General features: G+C 57.1%; 1 protein-coding gene across 1 annotated transcript in view; it reads left to right on the top strand.

The window, feature by feature from the left end:
- MYH9 (myosin heavy chain 9) overlaps positions 1 to 10491 on the top strand; it is a 93094-nt gene extending 82603 nt beyond the window's left edge. Inside the window, exons 31-41 of the mRNA XM_030320522.2 lie at positions 733 to 981; positions 2041 to 2253; positions 2375 to 2587; positions 2874 to 3035; positions 4933 to 5061; positions 6035 to 6123; positions 6214 to 6337; positions 6607 to 6815; positions 7281 to 7389; positions 7493 to 7665; positions 8909 to 10491. Coding sequence (XP_030176382.1) covers positions 733 to 981; positions 2041 to 2253; positions 2375 to 2587; positions 2874 to 3035; positions 4933 to 5061; positions 6035 to 6123; positions 6214 to 6337; positions 6607 to 6815; positions 7281 to 7389; positions 7493 to 7665; positions 8909 to 9026 — 1788 coding nt within the window. The 3' untranslated portion in view covers positions 9027 to 10491. The remainder of the gene's footprint in view (positions 1 to 732; positions 982 to 2040; positions 2254 to 2374; positions 2588 to 2873; positions 3036 to 4932; positions 5062 to 6034; positions 6124 to 6213; positions 6338 to 6606; positions 6816 to 7280; positions 7390 to 7492; positions 7666 to 8908) is intronic.
- The last annotated feature ends 8026 nt before the right edge of the window (positions 10492 to 18517 follow it).

Here is an 18517-nt window from a genome sequence, read left to right as displayed (position 1 = left end):
GTTCGATAGAAACTGCCGGTCACCGCGTCAGAGCTGAGGCAGGGCTTTGGGGGTGTCCTCGTGCTCCCCGCCACTTCAGGAGCTGGTATTAGACGTGCTACTAGGGCAGCACTTGGGTTACTGTATCATGGCTTAAAAAAGCACCCGGTAACCGCATTTTTCCGTATCGGTTTACTTGGTGATCCTATACGTCTTATGCGTATTAAAGCATCGTTCTAAGAAGGACGCCATAGTTTTTTTCTAGACCATCAAAGCGCCCGCAACCGAGACTAGGTCAAGAGCCCCGTTCTACATCCCGTCTTGGGACTTCAGTGTGCTGGGCCAGGAGACCCGCCCCACCTCCTCGGGGTGGGCCCGGAGCCCGTGTGACAGTCTGGGTGGGAGTAGCTGTCACGTACGGGGCGGCAGCTGTGTCTCCCGGAGCAGGGAGGGGCTGTGGGACGGGTGTCTGTGGCACTCCTGCCTCCCGCAGACTGTGTCCGTGGGGAGAGGCCGATGGAGGAGCCTCCCCTCTGGTCCGTCTCTGTAAAATAAGGCTTGGTGTTCGTCACGACTGGGAGGCCTCCCCCTGGCCTGCCCACTCTAGGCAGAGGCCCTCTGCGGAAACCCCGTTTCTCTCGCCCCGGTGGAAGAGGGGCGTCCCCGTGCCTGGGCCTCCGTCCATGAGGTAGCAGGCAAGCCGCCGTCCCGGGCACGGGGTGGCTACCTCCCTAAGTCTGTGCTCCCGTCCAGATGACGGACGTGAAGAAGAAAATGGAGGACGGCGTGGGGTGCCTGGAGATAGCGGAGGAAGCCAAGAGGAAGCTCCAGAAGGACCTAGAGGGGCTGAGCCAGCGCTACGAGGAGAAGGCGGCCGCCTACGACAAGCTGGAGAAGACGAAGACGCGGCTACAGCAGGAGCTGGATGACCTGCTCGTGGACCTGGATCACCAGCGCCAGACCGCCTCCAACCTGGAGAAGAAGCAGAAGAAGTTCGACCAGGTACGTGCCGCACGGCATGGCCTCGCGTGCGAGGGGCTCAGTGGTCCCCCTCGGGGAGGGCGTCTCTTCCCCTTTCCGGTTCCTTACATCTTTCAAATGGCCTATGATGAGCCCCTTTTACAACGAGTGGGGATGTTTTTTCTTTTTAAGTAAACTCTGCCCCCGACGTGGGGCTCGAACTCATGATCCCAAGATCAAGAGTCACGTGTCTTACCGACTGAGCCAGCCGGGTGCCCCTGTTGTTTAGGGTTTTTATTCATGTGTCTTATCTCTGTCTCCTTCCGAATACTCTGAGGCAGCTTACAGAGACACAGACGGTGGGATAGGATAGAAAAACAGTAAGTCCGGCGTCGGCCCAACCGGCCGGGTACGGCCCTGCACTTGTTGCCGTGGGCAAAAATGCGCTAGACCTTGCCACGTTCCCTCACGTGCCGGTGTCTCCGGCTGCTTTCGTGGTTTCACAGAGTCCTGCAGCGTCTCACGCATTCACCGTCTGGCCCTTTAAGGAGCGGGTCGGGGACAAAGAGGTGTTGGGGCAGAGGGAACAGGAAGGTGGGGAAATAAGGTCTGGCCGTGGGTGGGCCCACGTGGAGGGTGGACACCGGAAACTTGAACTTGCCCGGGCATCCTTCATGAGGGGCACAGGTCGGATCTGGGCCTCTCAGCGGCCAGACCGACATCCTTTTTAGGGGAAGCACCGACCGGTTGTTAAGGAGAGCAGAGCCTTTCCTGGTTCTGAGAGGGGAAGGTGTCCCGTGGGTTCCCGCGAAAGGGGCACCATGGGACCTGCAGGACCACGATTAGTAAATGGTCAATGCTGCAAGCAGACTTCAGAGCGCACCGGCAGAGGTGATCTCTGCCCGGCCCTGGTTCCGAGGACACCCCGCACGGCACGCGCCACGCTCAGAAGCGGTGGCCTGTGCCTGCTCGTCGCGGTCCCCTCCCCTCGGACCAGCGCCTGGGGCCCTCATCCCCCCCCCCCCCCCCCCCCGCACGTTCGGGTGCGCGTGCTTTGCCCGCCTGAGGTCCACACGCTCACGGTGACCACCTCTCCCCCAGCTGCTGGCCGAGGAGAAGACCATCTCTGCCAAGTACGCGGAGGAGCGCGACCGGGCGGAGGCGGAGGCCCGGGAGAAGGAGACCAAGGCGCTGTCGCTGGCCCGGGCCCTGGAGGAGGCCGTGGAGCAGAAGGCAGAGCTGGAGCGGCTCAACAAGCAGTTCCGCACAGAGATGGAGGACCTCATGAGTTCCAAGGACGACGTCGGCAAGAGCGTGAGCACCGAGCTGGCGGCCGGCCTGTGGGGGGGGGGGGGGGGGGAGGGGCTGAGCGGACACCGAGGCCAGAGGCCTTATCCCTCCGCTTCTGATGCGGTCCCCTCGGGGCGGGGGGCAGGTCCACGAGCTGGAGAAGTCCAAGCGGGCCCTGGAGACCCAGGTGGAGGAGATGAAGACCCAGCTGGAGGAGCTGGAGGACGAGCTGCAGGCCACCGAGGACGCCAAGCTGCGGCTCGAGGTCAACCTGCAGGCCATGAAGGCCCAGTTCGAGCGGGACCTGCAGGGCCGCGACGAGCAGAGCGAGGAGAAGAAGAAGCAGCTGGTCAGACAGGTGCGGACGGCCCTCCCACTGCCCTTGCCCCCGGGCAGGGGTGGGCAGGGGCGCCCCCCTCGCCCCCCCAGTTTCCGGTCGGCTTCCTTCCTCCTTCCTCTCCCCGGGCTGTCTTGGGCTCCTTGTCCACCCCTCCCACGTCCTGGCGCCGCAGCCCTCTGTCACCGGGGTCAGGGACCCTCTCGGTCAGTAATCGTCCTTGGCCCCAAGCAGCCCCCCCCGGGCACGGAGTGGAGCAGGGCTTGGGGGCTGGTGCAGCCGCCCGAACCGCCCTCCCGTCCCCCAGGTGCGGGAGGTGGAGGCAGAGCTGGAGGACGAGAAGAAGCAGCGCTCGATGGCGGTGGCCGCTCGGAAGAAGCTGGAGATGGACCTGAAAGACCTGGAGGCCCACGTCGACTCAGCCAACAAGAACCGGGACGAGGCCGTCAAGCAGCTGCGGAAGCTGCAGGTGAGGTCAGGCCGGGCCACGCTGGGCGCGGCTGCCCCCGCGCCTCTGGCCTCGCAGGGGTCTGGGACACTAGTGGGGCGCTGCTGAGTGCCGAGGGGCACCGCCTTCCCCTCTCTGAGGAAGGGCCCGCGTGCCCTTAGCCCCATCTCACGGGTGGGGACTCAGACCCGGGGGTCAAGTGGAAGCAAAACAGAAGCAAACTTGCATTAAGATCGTAGGCTTTGCGCCCGTTAAACAAAGAAACCCACGTAAACCTGGAAACTCAATGACGTTAGGAAAGTAGTCACCTGGTGGCGGATTTCCAGAGTAAACCAGATCTGGCCCACGTAACCACCCAACCCAGCCTTGGGGGACGGCGATGGGAGGTTCCGACCTGAGCACGGAACCCTACATGCAGCACAGAGCACAGAACACATACTTGGAGAGTTCTCACCAGTGATTAAAGGTCACAAGTTTTACTCACTTACATGTTTTTAATTTTAATTTTATTCAAAAAGTTTTTTAATGTTTATTTTTGAGAGAGAGAGAGAGAGAGGGAGACACAGAATCTGAAGCATGCTCCCAGGCTCTGAGCCGTCAGCCCAGAGCCTGACGTGGGGCTCGAACTCCCGGACCGCGAGATCGTGACCTGGCTGAAGTCGGACGCTTAACCGACTGCGCCACCCAGGAGCCCCAACATGTTTTTAATTTTAATTTTATTCAAAAACATTTTTAATGTTTATTTTTGAGAGAGAGAGAGAGAGAGAGAGAGGGAGACACAGAATCTGAAGCATGCTCCCAGGCTCTGAGCTGTCAGCACAGAGCGATGTGGGGCTCAAACTCACAAACTGGGAGATCATGACCTGAGCCAAAGTCGGACGCTTAACTGACTGAGCCAGCTGGGCACCCCTTAATTTTATTCTTACAATAAATTCAATGTGGTTAACGTACAGAGTTATGTTAGTTTCGGGTATATGATATAGTGATTGAGCACTTCTGTATGTAACTCAGTGTTGGTCAAGATAAGTGTTAAAGAGGGGCGCCTGGGTGGCTCCGTCGGTTGGGCGTCCGACTTCAGCTCAGGTCACGATCTCGCGGTTTGTGGGTTCGAGCCCCGCATCGGTCTCTGTGCTGACAGCTCGGAGCCTGGAGCCTGCTTCGGATTCTGTGTCTCCTTCTCTCTCTGCCCCTCCCCCGCTCAAGCTTTGTCTCTGTCTCTCTCAAAAGTAAACAAACGTTAAAAAAAAAAATTTAAAAATATAAGTGTTAAAGATAATAAATCGTAAAAAACGTCCTTGAGAAGCCACATCACACCCAGAAAACCAGCAACAGGAAGACCAAATTCGGTGTCGGTGGGCGAGGTCATTGGGCCCAGATGCTCTCATTGCTGGTGGTGGTTCCACCTGGTACCATCTGGCCTGGAGAATCCCAATTTGGGATTTATCTGCAGAAAGGGGAAAAGAAAACAGAAAAAAGACAAAACAAAACCCTACTTGACCAAGATCTTTAGAGTTTAAATCACAGGAGAAGAACAGAGGAAATGGGTTTCTACCTCTGGTGGGGGCTGACCTGGCAGGTGGGCGTTGACCTAGAGCGGTGGGTGGCACGCAGGGACAGCTCCAGAGCGCCCGACTCGTGTCAACAGGAAGTCGTGGAAGGCGAAACCCAGACAGCAGCTCGAACTAATGTGTAACCAGTGACTGACACTGCCAAAACCATGCCCTGTAACCTTAGTGGTCACAAAAGTGTAAAAAGGACACAGGGTAAAGAGACATTTGTCCTTATCGCTGTTGAGTTGGTTAAATACGGCGTCAGGCCGAGAACCAGCCTCCGGTGCCTGTGGGTAGGGTGTCCGTGCGCGGGGTGGGGGGGCTGGCAGCTGTGGCGGTGGGTGCCAAGCCTCCCTTGCCCACCACAGGCCCAGATGAAGGACTACGTACGGGAGCTGGAAGACACGCGCACCTCCCGCGAGGAGATCCTGGCACAGGCCAAGGAGAACGAGAAGAAGCTAAAGAGTATGGAGGCCGAGATGATCCAGCTGCAGGAGGTGGGCAGGCAGCGAGGATGGCCCTCGGGGGGCACTCGGGGGTCGCTGCCCTCTGGCCAGCAGGGGGCAGCGGAGGGCCTCCGCCCAGCCAGCCTGGGCACCCCCCCCTCCCCCTGGGCGCTGCTGGCCAGGAACTAGCCCAACTCCGGCAATGGGGTGGGGGTGGTTTTTGCTTTATGAAGGAAATCCCCAAGGGGTTTCGTTAAGCAGCGAGGCTCCCTCGTGTGAGTAAAACGTGTGTGTGAATTAAATTGTCACCATTTGGGGCCAGCTCCCTTGCATGAGATGAGGCTTGGTGGTAATCGTCGCCTCCTGCTGGGAGTTGGCACCTGGAAGGAGGGTCCTTCTCCAGCGCTGGTGCGTGGCATGCCCCCCACCCCCCAGCCTTGTCGGTCACACGCGAGGGGCATATTGTGAAAGCCTTCCGGCGGCCCTAGGCAGTCTCCTGTACCGTGAGCCGTCTGGCTGCCCGGTGCCCCTACCCGGGCCCGGTGTCCAGTCTCACCTGAGGGCTGTGCTCTTCTGCCTGGGCCTGGGCTGATCCCTCCCTCTGAGGTCACGTGTGGGTCTCTGTTGAGGCTTTCAGAGCCCCTCTGCTGTCACCCTAATTAAATCCCTGCCTTATCCCCCCGACTTCCGGTCTCCCCAGAACACAGAGGAACCAGCATATCCGTTAGGGCAGGATGGTTTTTTATTTCCATCCCCAGCATATGGCTTGGTTCCTAACACTTACACGTAGGGGCTTTGCAAACATGTGGTGCCTAAGCTATGGTCTGAGAGGAAGGAATCAGCCCTGTGAGTTAGAGGGGCTCATGAGGAAGGGCTTCGTGGAGGAGGCAGGCCTGGGGGGGGAGTCGAGAGGAAGGGCCAGGATTCCGGGAGCGTGGCGCTTGCAGAGTACCAGGAAAGGGAGGGGGGGGCTCTCGGGGCTCTGGGCCGCCCCGGGGGGTCACCGTCTGGGTCCCCGTGGCAGGAACTGGCAGCTGCCGAGCGTGCGAAGCGCCAGGCCCAGCAGGAGCGGGACGAGCTGGCCGACGAGATTGCCAACAGCAGCGGCAAAGGGTGAGCCGTGGCATGGCGTGTTCGGCTGGGGGCTGGGGGTGTCCCGCCTCTGGGACAGGCCCCTTCTCACTCCTCCCTGCCCTCGCCCAGAGCCCTGGCCTTGGAGGAGAAGCGGCGCCTGGAGGCCCGCATCGCCCAGCTGGAGGAGGAGCTGGAGGAGGAGCAGGGCAACACGGAGCTGGTGAACGACCGGCTGAAGAAGGCGAACCTGCAGGTGGGCGGGGGCCGGGGCTGCGCGGGCATTCCTTCCAGACAAGGCTCCGCTCCTCCCAGACGGCGGCTGGCGGAAGCCGAGCGCTCGCGGTGCTTAGGGGAGCACGTCCTGGACCCTGGCTCTGGAGGAGCTCCCTTTCCTGGGAAGACCCAGAGCTTGCCGGCCCCAGGGCCTGGTGTTATCAGGGGCCCCTCGGGACCCAGCGGCCTCACGTGTGCCCCAGCCAGGGTCCCCAGCCTTCCTCAGGTCACCGGCCCTCCTTCCCGCAGATCGACCAGATCAACACCGACCTGAACCTCGAGCGCAGCCACGCCCAGAAAAACGAGAATGCGCGGCAGCAGCTGGAGCGCCAGAACAAGGAGCTCAAGGTCAAGTTGCAGGAGATGGAGGGCACTGTCAAGTCCAAATACAAGGCTTCCATCGCCGCCCTCGAGGCCAAGATCGCACAGCTGGAGGAGCAGCTGGACAACGAGACCAAGTAGGTGCCCCTGCTCGGCTCCTGCAGCGACCCACGGGGGCCTCACGGGGCCGGGGTCGGAGCCCGAGGGCCACCTCCACGGCGGGGGTTTTGACAGCTGTCTGGGGGCTGACTCAGACGCAGGGGGGGTTCCTGTGGGCTCAGCGACACTGAGGCTTCTTTGGAGGTACTGGGGGGGGGGTCACAGTGGGCCCCACATCTCAATTCCCCTTTACTGGCTCCACATCTGCTCTTTGGACTATGTCACCTCCCTCCCTGAGCCTGTTTCCTCATCTGTGAAAGGGGGCTGGTCACGGCACCTCCCTTAGGGGACCTGGGGTGTTCGGTGGAGGTGGCCCGCCTCGGCCTCAGGGCCTCCCTGGGGAGGAAATGCCCACGAGGCCCCAGAACAGGTTGTCCAGCTGGTGGCGTGTGGCTGGACCCTCGAAGGGAGGGTCCCTGAGCCGCCGCGTCTGTGCCTCGCAGGGAGCGCCAGGCGGCCTGCAAGCAGGTGCGTCGGGCCGAGAAGAAGCTCAAGGACGTGTTGCTGCAGGTGGATGACGAGCGGAGGAACGCCGAGCAGTTCAAGGACCAGGTGTGTTTGCGCGCGGGGCCGCCCGGGTCGTGGCTGGCGAGGGGTCCCCCGGCCTCCCGCATCAGAGCCCCTAACCGGGGCCGCCGGCCACACGTCTCTGCAGGCTGACAAGGCATCCACCCGCCTGAAGCAGCTCAAGCGGCAGCTGGAGGAGGCGGAGGAGGAGGCCCAGCGGGCCAACGCCTCCCGCCGGAAACTGCAGCGCGAGCTGGAAGACGCCACCGAGACGGCCGACGCCATGAACCGCGAGGTCAGCTCCCTCAAGAACAAGCTCAGGTGAGCCCGGCCCCCTCGACACCCTTCCTTCTCCTCCCGAAAGTCAGTGCGCTCCGAAGAGCGCGTTTCACCAAATTCGGCTCCTAGAAACTGGTTCCGTTCATCAACTAGATGTCCGTGGGCAAGGCGCCCCGTGCTCCGCGCTGGCCCTGGGCCGGCTCTGCCCCCCTGGGCCGGCTCTGCCCCCTGGGCCGTTGCCCGGCCTTTTGAGTAAACCGTGAAACTGGGTAATTCGTTCCCATCTCATCTGAAAAATCTGTTCACGTGGCTGCTCTAAACGCGACGAGGATGTTTCCGTGCTGCGTTTTTTGCATTACAAAGTTGCTGGAAGTGACCGGGCACATCCCCGGCACGTGCTAGGTGCCTTGGAAACGTTTGCTGAGTGAGTCCCGGTGCCCAGTCGCAAGGCCCGTGCCCACAAGGATGGCTGCCTTGCGTTTCTCGAGGAGCGTTTCCGTTCAAGAAGTATCAGATGAGTCTTTCCCCCAGGTCTCACTTCTTATCTCCTTTTTTTTTTTTTTAATTTTTAAATTTTAAATTTTTTTAAGAAAAACTTAATGTTTATTTATCTTTGAGAGAGAGAAGGAGAGCACAAACAAGAAAAGGGCAGAGAGGGAAAGAGACACAGAATCGGAAGCAGGCTCCAGGCTCCCAGCTGTCTGCGTAGAGCCCAACGCAGGGCTCGAACCCACGAACTGTGAGACCATAACCTCAGCCGAAGTCAGAGGCTCAATCAACTGAGCCATCCAGGAGCCCCTCTCGTTGCTTTTATGCCTAAAGAAGATAAGACGTGGTTGAGCGTCTGACTTCGCCTGGAGCCTGCTTCTCTCTCTCAAAAAGAAATCAATGTTAAAAAATGTGAAACGGCGACGAGAGCAGATGTTCTAGCCAGGACTTAATATTTTCTTGCACGTGATGGGAAGAGCGTGTTGGTATCTGTGTACCGTGTGGAGTTACTCTGTATCTCTTGGTTACACCCGTGTGCTCGAAGTTTGAGCGAAGGGTGGCATTTTGCAGAAGGTGCCTCTGCTTCTGGGCGTTCTCCCTCTCGATCAGTCCCAACTTGCTGATGTTTGTCTTCACCAGTGTCTCGGGTTAAAGCGGGAGGCTGTGTTCCCGAGGCTCCGTGTTACTTCTCCCCGTGCGATGTTGGGGCCTGGGGTCCCTCTAAAGCGCTTTGAAATGTGTGAGCTGAACTCAGTCACCCTGGCCGGCGCTGCTGACCCTGTGCCTCTGCCCCCAGGCGAGGAGACCTGCCGTTTGTCGTGCCCCGCCGGATGGCCCGGAAAGGTGCTGGTGACTGCTCGGACGAGGAGGTGGACGGCAAAGCCGACGGGGCCGAGGCCAAAGCTGCCGAGTAACCTCTCCTCCTGCTGCCCGAGACGGACGGACCGACCGACAGACGACTCCGCCTCCCCTTCCTAGCCCCCGCAGCACCCCCTCCGCCTTCTTGGGACTGCTGTGATCGTGACCTCCCACCCCATCCCACCAGGCCAGGGGACCTCAGGCCTGCACCCCACCCCCTGCCCACCCCCCAGGCCTTTTTGAGGGCGTTTGGCTTCCTCTGCTGCAGCCGCCTCTTGCTCCCCTCCCGCCCCCCAGAATCTGATACCAAAGAGTCAGAGTCTTGGGCCCCTGGCCTGGGAACAGAGCAACCAGCAGGATCTTTGGCCCTCTCTTGCCAAAAAGCACAAGATGGTGAGGCAAGGCGGGCAGGCCACCGGGGACGGGCAAGAGAGTTTTCTACGAATCTATTTTTCTCCAGACTAAGAAGTTTTGATAGCTCGACACCCCAGCAGAGTTGTCACCTTCCCCCTCCTCCGCCACCAGCTCCCCCTCCTTCTTTGCTGTTGGCAATCACACACGGTGACCTCACACCCTCCGCCCCGTCGGCCCCCCACTCCCGTGGGCCCTGGGCGATCGGGCAGGAGCAGGCCCAGGGACGCCACCTCTGTGCAGGGCACAGAATGCGGGGGGGTGGGGGGGTGGGGAAGGAGGGTCGTTCCTCCCCACCCCCTCTGGGCAGCGCCACTGTCCTCTTCCTGATTCTACGGCGTCTCAAGTGCAATGACGGCCCCCCTCCCTCCTTTGCCGAGGGCAGCCTGCCCCCTGCCACAGCGAGGCTGTGGGGCCAAGCAGACCGGGCCCAGGGGCCAAGCTGGAAAGGCCCGCAGTGGCTTCTCCCAACATTCTTGGGGACCAAATATATTTAATGGTTAAGGGACTTGTCCCAAGTCTGACAGCCAGAGCATTCATTGCAAAGGGCCAGTGGCCCTCCCGTGATCTCATACCTACTCTAGGACTGGGGCCCGAGGGTAGATTATCTGCAGCATTGACTGAGTACGGTTTGAATCTCTGCCATCCACACAGATGTTTTTGAAAGGAAAAAAAAAAGTTTTCTTTTTTTTCCCCTTCTTATAATAAATGATACAATTCCAAGTCTTTATCACTGCCTCTCCTTTGGAACCACGTTTAGAAGAGAATAGTTTGTCCTGCGCTGGTCTACACTGGCTGCTGAATTAATTCACCTGTGTTCCTGTTTTGTATATGCTGCATTTAGACTTACTTATGGCAAAGAAGGCATTTTTTTTTTTAAAGGAAACAAACTCAACAAATCATGAAGATACACGAAAGCTACATATGCCTAAAAAGCTCTGAATTCAGGTCCCAGTTGCTGTCACAAAGGAGTGAACGGAGCTCCCAGCCCCACCCCTTTTTTATATAATAAAAGTGCCTTAGCATGCGTTACGGCTGTCACCACTACAGTTAGCTGGTTTACAGATGTTTTCCACTGAGCGTCACAATAAAGAGTACCACGTGCTACGAGCCATGTGTCTGCCGGTGTCGTGTCTTGCCAGAGCGGGTGGCCTGGAAGGGACTGTGCTTTGCTTCCGCAGCGGGCACCTACTTTGCGCATCTTCTAGAAGCTTCCGGTAGCTCAGCATGGCGGAGGCTGGGCCAGTGGCCAGGGTCTCCTAGAAACCTCAGTCCGCTAAGAGGGACTCCTGGAAACCTCAGTCCGCTTCCGTTATTGAGTACCGACTGTGTGCTTGGGGACAGGGACACAGACCGGGATGCTTCCGGAGCTTCCAGGAGCTTCCGGAGTCATCAGACGAAGCAAAGCCTGCCCTGTGGGGGGTTCATCCCAAGTTGTGTATAAGCAGGACCCAGGGAGGCGGTGACTGGGCCTGCGTGTGTCAGCGCGGGAGACTCCACGGGACTGCTGGCGACCGCTGAAGCTCTCATCTGCTCATTGGTTCATTCGTTCTTTTAACATAGGCTGAGCACAACCCCGGCCCCCTGCTGGGCACCTGGAGGGCAGTGAGAACAAGAGGGAGGGAGGGGGAGAAGGCCTTCCTTAGAGAAGGGCCATGGCACCCACCCCCTTGGTCAGCGTGTGGACCCAAGTGGCTGCCCCGCCCGCCAGCGTCCCGGGACCTCTGTTTGGCCACCTCGGTTGCTAAGGAAGGCTGTGAGCTTCCAGCGAGGACACTCGCGGGCCCGGCAGATGACAGAGCTGGGGGCGGGGGGGGAGGGGGGGCGCCACCCAAGGGCTGGGGGTGCTTTTCCTCCTTTTAGCTCTGCCCTTTCCTGGGGGGTTCCAGGGGAGAGCTTGCCTCTCTGGCTCCAGACGTCCCTCCAATCTCTGCCTCTGCCTGGGCCCTCCCCCCAGCTCCCTGTCGTCTCTCCTCTGTGTCTCTTGTAAGGACACTAGCCATCGGATTTAGGGCCCGCCCTGACAACCTGCGACGATCTCAAGATCTTTAACTTAGAGGATTTGCAGAGACCTGAGGTCTTTCCACATAAAGTCACGGTTAGGGGTTGCAGAGATTGGGTCATGGACACATCTTTCGAGGGGACCCCCTCCCCCCACTCAACCCCCTGCAGCTACTCGGCAAATACCGGTTCTCCCTTCTGAGATCCGTGACTTGGCTGCACTTTGCGCAGGGGTAGTGCTGGACCGGGTCCCCACCTCTGCCCACAAGGGCTGGGCAGTCCTGGGGTTGCCTGACCCGCCCACCAGGCAGAGGGGGAAGGAGGTTCACAGAGTGCACTTTGGAAAAGGACAAGGAGGGAGTAAAGAGAGAAAGACAGAGGGGCAGAGGCGAGGGAGCCGTGCCCTGGACTCTCCCTGCAGAAGAGCCAAGCGACGTGGAAGGGCCACTGGCTCCTGGAGGTGAGACCTCCACACGTGGGGGTTCCGCGGGGGATCCCGGCACAGCGGAAGGAGGTTGGGAGGGGCCTCCGAGGTCCTGTCCCTCCTTTAGAGACCGATTATTCAGCCACAGAAAGGAAAGAGCTATTTATATAGGCAGCAACCCGGATGGAGCTCCAGGGCATCACTCTGGGTGAATTGTTTGAAAGCCAGCCTTGAAGGGTTACGTGCTGTACGAATCCGCTTGTGAAATACTCCCATAAGGCCCAAATTATGGAGGTGGGCAGCAGATCGGCGGTCGCCAGGAGTTAGGGACGTCCTGAGAAGGTGTCACCCTCAAGGGTCGGTCCTGTGGAGCGCCCCAGCAGCAACAGAAGGGTCTCGAGTGTTGCGATGGTCACCTGAACTGGACCGGTGGTAACACGTCGCAGGACCATCTTTATGTCTAAAACGAGCGTGTGCGGGAACGAGTGAAATTTGAGTGAGGTCTGCCAGCTAGTTCGCGGTGCTAGGGTCCGTCTGCTGGCCTTGACAATGACTGCGGTTACGTGAGCTGTCCCCATCGGGGAAAGTTGGGTGTAAGGGACACGGGACTGTGCTTTTTTGTCTTGCGAGTCTGTGGTTGTTTTCCTTTTGAAGTCTGTGACTAGGGGCGCCTGGGTGGCGTCCGACTTCGGCTCAGGTCACGATCTCACGGTCCGTGAGTTCGAGCCCCGCGTCGGGCTCTGGGCTGACGGCTCAGAGCCTGGAGCCCGCTTCGGGTTCTGTGCCTCCCTCTCTCTCTGCCCCTCCTCCACCTGCGCTCTGTCGCTCTCTCTCAAAAATAAACATTACATAAAGAAAATATCAGTTCTGGGGCGCCTGGGTGGCGCAGTCGGTTAAGCGTCCGACTTCAGCCAGGTCACGATCTCGCGGTCTGTGAGTTCGAGCCCCGCGTCAGGCTCTGGGCTGATGGCTCGGAGCCTGGAGCCTGTTTCCGATTCTGTGTCTCCCTCTCTCTCTGCCCCTCCCCCGTTCATGCTCTGTCTCTCTCTGTCCCCAAAATAAATAAAAAACGTTGAAAAAAAAATTTAAAAAAAAAAAGAAAATATCAGTTCTTATTAACTGAGCACCTACTGTGTGCCGAGCGCCATCCCTATTTTGCCTCTCGTCGCCCCCTCAGCACCCCTGTCAGGTATGTACTCTTCCCCAAAGCAAGGAAACTGAGTCACAGAGAAAATCGGGGAGGCAAACTCAGGCAGGGCTGCGCAGCGTCCCTACAGTGTGCGCAGGTCACGGACGGGAGACCTGGACACGGCCGAGTCTGGGCCACGGCGCGCTGATGGAAGCACGCCAGGGCCGCCTTCCTGACCCCCTGGAGGCGGGGCACTGGGTCAGGAGCCCGTGATGCCAAGTGGCAGCCGCCGTGCGTCATCGGGGGCTCAGACTGCCGGGCTCGCCCCCCTCCCCCACCAGCTGAGCGCTGAGATCGGGCAGCAAGACCTCGCTGTTCGTGAAGTCTCGTGGACTTATCTCGAGCCAACAGGGAGAGTTTAGGGCCGGAAAGTACATTTCTGGAATACTTGAGGGTTTTAAGGATTTCTCTCCCTCTGGGCTGCCAGCCTTAAAAATCCAAAAGCTCTTTCACCCGCGAAATGACTTCCTTCGGGAACAGCAGAGGAATCGCCCTTCGGGACAGACCATGGCGAACCACACGCGAGTCTGGAGAGACAAAGGGAAGGCGGCTTTTCCTACCCGTCGGGAGGACACTGGGGAGGGTTGCTCTGAATGCGAGTTCAGCGGGGAAGAAGAAGAGTTCAAGGGTGTGGCGGCTTCTCGTTGGCCGGGTGTGTCTGGGCAGGGAGGGAGCCTCCTCCTGTTTCTTAAAAGCAGAGGACGAAATTCCTACCTGGAGAGTGTCCTCCCTCGTCCAGATGATGCTGATCTTTCTTTTTCCCCCGCTGGTGCCACAGGCTGCGTGGAGAGGGAGGCGCAGAGAGCGCCCCCTGCAGGGCCCGCCCCCCCTTTTCTCCGGGGAAAGCGCAGGAAACCAGAGCAGGGGGGCCCCCCGCCTCCCCACGTCTTGAGCACATCATCTCGCCCATCTGAACCATAGTTTTCTGCGAGGCAAGGAGAAGAAAGGTTTTCATCGCAGGGCTCTTGTAGCGAATACCGTCCTGGGTGCAGATGCCTTGCCAAGCTTATAAAGGGATCAGGCGCCCGTGCATTACTCTCTTCCACGAAGGTGGGGCTTTTAAGGATTCATTCCTTTCGCTGGTTTGTTTTTTGTTTCATTTTACGTGTAGTCAAGTCTGGTTAATATACAGTGTTATATTCGTTCCAGGTGTCCGATGTGATTCGACAATTCACTGCATTTCTCAGGACTCATCACGGTAACTATATTCTTATTTCTTGCTTTAAAAAAAAAATTTTTTTTACATTTATTTATTTTTGAGAGACAGAGCACAAGTGGGGGAGGGGCAGAGAGAGAGAGAGGGAGGCGCAGAATCCGAAGCAGGCTCCAGGCTCCGAGCTGTCAGCACAGAGCCCGACACGGGGCTCGAACTCACCAACCGCGAGATCGTGACCTGAACTGAAGTTGGACGCTAAACCAACTGAGCCACCCAGGACCCCTGTATTTTTTGCTTTTTTAAAGTTTATTTATTTTGAGAGAGAGAGAGCACATGCGTGCCTACACAGGGGAGGGGCAAAGGGAGAAGGAGAGAGAGAGAGAGAGAGAGAGAGAATCCCAAGCAGGCTCTGCACTGTCAACACAGAACCCGATGCAGGGCTCGAACTCCTAAACCATGAGATCATCACCTGAGCCAAAACCAAGAATCAGATTCCCAACCCACTGAACCACCCAGGTGCCCCTGTCCTTTTTTTTTTAATTAATTAATTAAAAATTTTAATTCCTGGGGCATCTGGGTGGCTCAGTCAGTAAGCGTCCAACTTCAGCTCAGGTCATGATCTCGCAGTTCGTGAGTTCGGGCCCCGCGTCGGGCTCTGTGCTGACAGCTCAGAGCCTGGAGCCTGCTTTGGATTCTGTGTCTCCCCCTCTCTCTGCCCCTCCCCTGCTCATGCTCTGTCTCTCTCTGTCTCAAAAATAAATAAAAACATTAAAAAAATTTTTTTAAACACTTTCTCTGTGCTGTGGGACCGCATCACCATTGGTTTTGTTTGTTTGTTTTTGGTTTTTTGTGGGTTTGTGTTTTTTGTAATAGAATTTCTGATTTAAGCTTTGATTGCCAGAACATCCACTTCAAAGAGGGCTATCTGCATAAACACGGCTAGATAAGGAGCTGTCTCCCTCACCAGAGGCTTCTTTGTCTTAGAAATCTTAGGTGGTCCCTCGGGTGTCTCCCTCTCTCTCTGCCCCTGCCCTGCTCACACTCTGTCTCTATATTGCAAGAAGTGAGTAAATATTAAAAATACATATATTAAAAAAAAAAGAAGTCTTAGTTGAATTCGATAACTGACCATTTAGGTCGGTTGTTTTGTTTTGTTTTGTTTCTCCCAAGCTTTCTATTCACCAGTAAAGAGTGAGCCCACGGGGCGCCTGGGTGGCTCAGTTGGTTGAGTGTTCGACTCTTGATTTCGGCTCAGGTTATGATCTCAGAGTCGTGGGACCGAGCCGCACATTGGCTCTGTGCTGACAGCATGGAGCCTGCTTGGGATTCTCTCTCTCTGCCCCCCTCTCTCTGCTCTCCTTCCCCACTCGCCCATGCATGCACGCGCACGCTCTCAAAATAAACATTAAAAGAAAAGAGTGAGCCATCAAAACCCTAGGCCCCCACCCTCAGCCCCAGTAAAAGCAGAAGTCCAGGCCCTTGTACACGCGCTTTCTCTACCCGTGAACTTGCTGCGTGATCCCAAATGTGCTGATCAAGTTCCTGGTCTGGTAAGTAATAAACCCGTATTTTTTTCAGTTTCTTGCTGGTCGTTGCTGCGGGCCACCTTGCAGTCCTAATGAGAACCAAAAGGCCGTCCCGACCACACATTGGTTATCAGTTAGGCCGAGACCAGACACAAAATACCCATCGGTCCACATAGCTCTTTTCATCCTGTAGAACCGAAACTCTGCCCCCTCAAACGCCCGCTCCCCACAACCCCCTCCATAGCCCCTGGCCCCCACCCACCGTCTACTTTTTGTCTTTATGAATGTGACCAAGTTCCGCATGTGAGCGCAATCGTGCAGTATCTTTCTCTTTCGTGACTGGCCTATTCCCGGAGCATAATGCCCTCAAGGTTCAATCCATGTTGCAGCAGGTGTCCGGCTTTCCTTGCTTTTTAAGGCTGAATAATATCCCACCGTGTGGGTGGACCGTGTTTTTCTCACCCGTCCATCCTTGGATATTCCGCTATTTGGATGTTGTAATGCTGCTCTGAACACGGGAATACAAATAGCTCTTGGAGACTTCTCTTTCTGTTATTTTGTGTGTATACCCCCAAGCAGAAGTGCGGGGTCGTGTGGTAATTTTTTTTGCCCGATGGTCACCTATATGTAAATTTTTGAGGAACCGCCATACTGTTTTCCACAGCAGCTAGATGCTATTGATGAGGAAGCATAAGGCAGGCTGAGTTCAAGGCAGCACCCACCCCCGCCCCCAAGGTGGGATCTGTGTGATATTCCTCGGACACTCCTGGCTACCCAAGAACAAAGGAAAGGGGTTTAAGTGCTTGCCATGTGGGAAACTAAGGCAAGTGAAAAAATTAACTTCCCTACTGCCTACAGCCCATTGCCAAGTCCTGGAAACCAGCAGAGTGACCTCCCTCTAGGAGCTCAGCTCCCTTGATGATGACACTTTGCTGGGGGCAAAAGAGAACCTTGGCTTAACATTGTTCCAATCTCGAGGGTCCTAGAAGTCTACTTCCTTTATGTCAACTGCCCCAGGATATATGCTGGCAATCATGCTCCAAGCTTATGCCCTCCCATATGCATCTGAGGGGGGTCTCATGACTGAGGTTTTATTAAGTGGTGATAAATGGTGTTTCCCTAGCAACAGCTAGCCCCTCAAGGTCCTGGAAACCTGGCTTCCAAAATTCCTTAGAGACATACTCTATCCCTGACCCCCTCCCAACCGGAGGGTATATAATGAGTTACCCTTCACAACCCCAGTGCAGCTCTTTCTGCCCAAGGGTCCTGTCCCCATGCTTTAATAAAGTCACCTTTTTGCAAAGACGTCTTTAAGAAGTTTTTCTTTTCGGTCTCCTGACTGCTGGGGGTAGAGGTTGGTTCTCGGCCCCCCCCCCCCCCCCAACACACACACACGCCCGGGAAATGTCTGGTGATGTGGCTCTCACAGCCCATCCCCACGCCCACCATGGCTTACTCATCCTGTTTGGGGACCTGCTGAACTTGAAGCTGCTTCCTCTGGGCTGAAGTTTATTTGCAACACCCTTAGTACTTTCCGACTTGAAATCATTCATCTAAATTGATTACGAAATTACCTCTTTTCAACTGGAATCCAAAAGCTGCTTTATTCACTCTGAGAATGCGTCCAATTCTCTTAAACCTCATACACACATTAACATTAACCACACATCTACCTGCCTTGGCTTCAACATACGATTATTAAGACGATGCTTTTGAGTTTGTCGTCTGTAATGAAAAAAAAAATTCTTTTAGCGTTTGTTTCTGAGAGAGAGACAGAGAGAGCAAGCGGAGGAGGGGCAGACAGAGAGGGAGACACAGAATCTGAAGCAGGCTCCAGGCTCCGAGCTGTCAGCACAGGGCCCGACACGGGGCTCGAACCCACGAACCACGAGATCATGACCTGAGCCGAAGTCAGCCGCTTAATGGACTGAGCCACCCAGGCACCCTGAATTGTCACCTTCATACTTTGTTGTAAGCCTTCCTGAACTTGACAGTTGCTACTCAGCGCCCGATTTTACCACCGATGTGAGCAAAGGCAAATAGCATTTGTCCACTGCGTGGTGCTAACGGCCTTGCAACGCGTGGCCCAGACCCGTGGCTCCCTTTCCACGTCCCCCGAGTGACCAGGTGCCATCAGCATGGATGCATTCACCACACTCTGAAATCCTAAGATGTCTGTCTCTGCCAGCCACCCTATGACTCCAGATGTCCCCATTGTCACATGCCCAGTTTACAGCTCCCCACTCCCCACCCCCCCCCCCCCGCACTGTCCCTAGAGAAAGGGAGAACCAGGAGGTGGCGTCCCTGCTCTGAAACATACGAGTCAAGTGCTCGCTTCGGCAGCAGGTACACTGAAACATACAAGTCATAACGTCCAGCGTGGCTGAACCGAGCCTGCCTCCCCACGGGATGGAGAGACTGCGTGGGGGTGCTAGCTGTGTGCCCGCCTGCTGACTCCCCCCAGCCTCCACCAGATGATGCTGGGGGACACCTCCCTCAGCAATGTTAGGGTCCCTTTCCCACTGAGTTGGGATTGCCTTCACAGTGGGCTGAAATTGCTTGCTGACCAATGATTTTGCCCCAACCCCGCCCTGCCACCCCCACTCTGGAACTGGATTCATCCTGGGTGACTCTTCTTGTGATCTTGGGGGTCAAGTTGAGCCCTATTTTATAGTCACTAGATCTCTAGGGTCCCCAAGTGGGGGGGGGGGGCTCAGCGCATGTCCCTAGACTCAAAAGATGCCTAATCCTCACTTGACGTGTCTGCAACCCCAGCCTGGTTGGTGGAGTCCATCCGTGTCGGGAATCCATTCTGCGTCCTCGGTAGATAATCGGGCCGC

This window comes from Lynx canadensis, chromosome B4 (assembly GCF_007474595.2).
Source record: "Lynx canadensis isolate LIC74 chromosome B4, mLynCan4.pri.v2, whole genome shotgun sequence".
In the NCBI taxonomy this organism is placed as follows: Eukaryota; Metazoa; Chordata; class Mammalia; order Carnivora; family Felidae; genus Lynx; species Lynx canadensis.
Note: the sequence above shows the minus strand (reverse complement) of the source record. Positions and strands in the feature narration are given on the sequence as shown.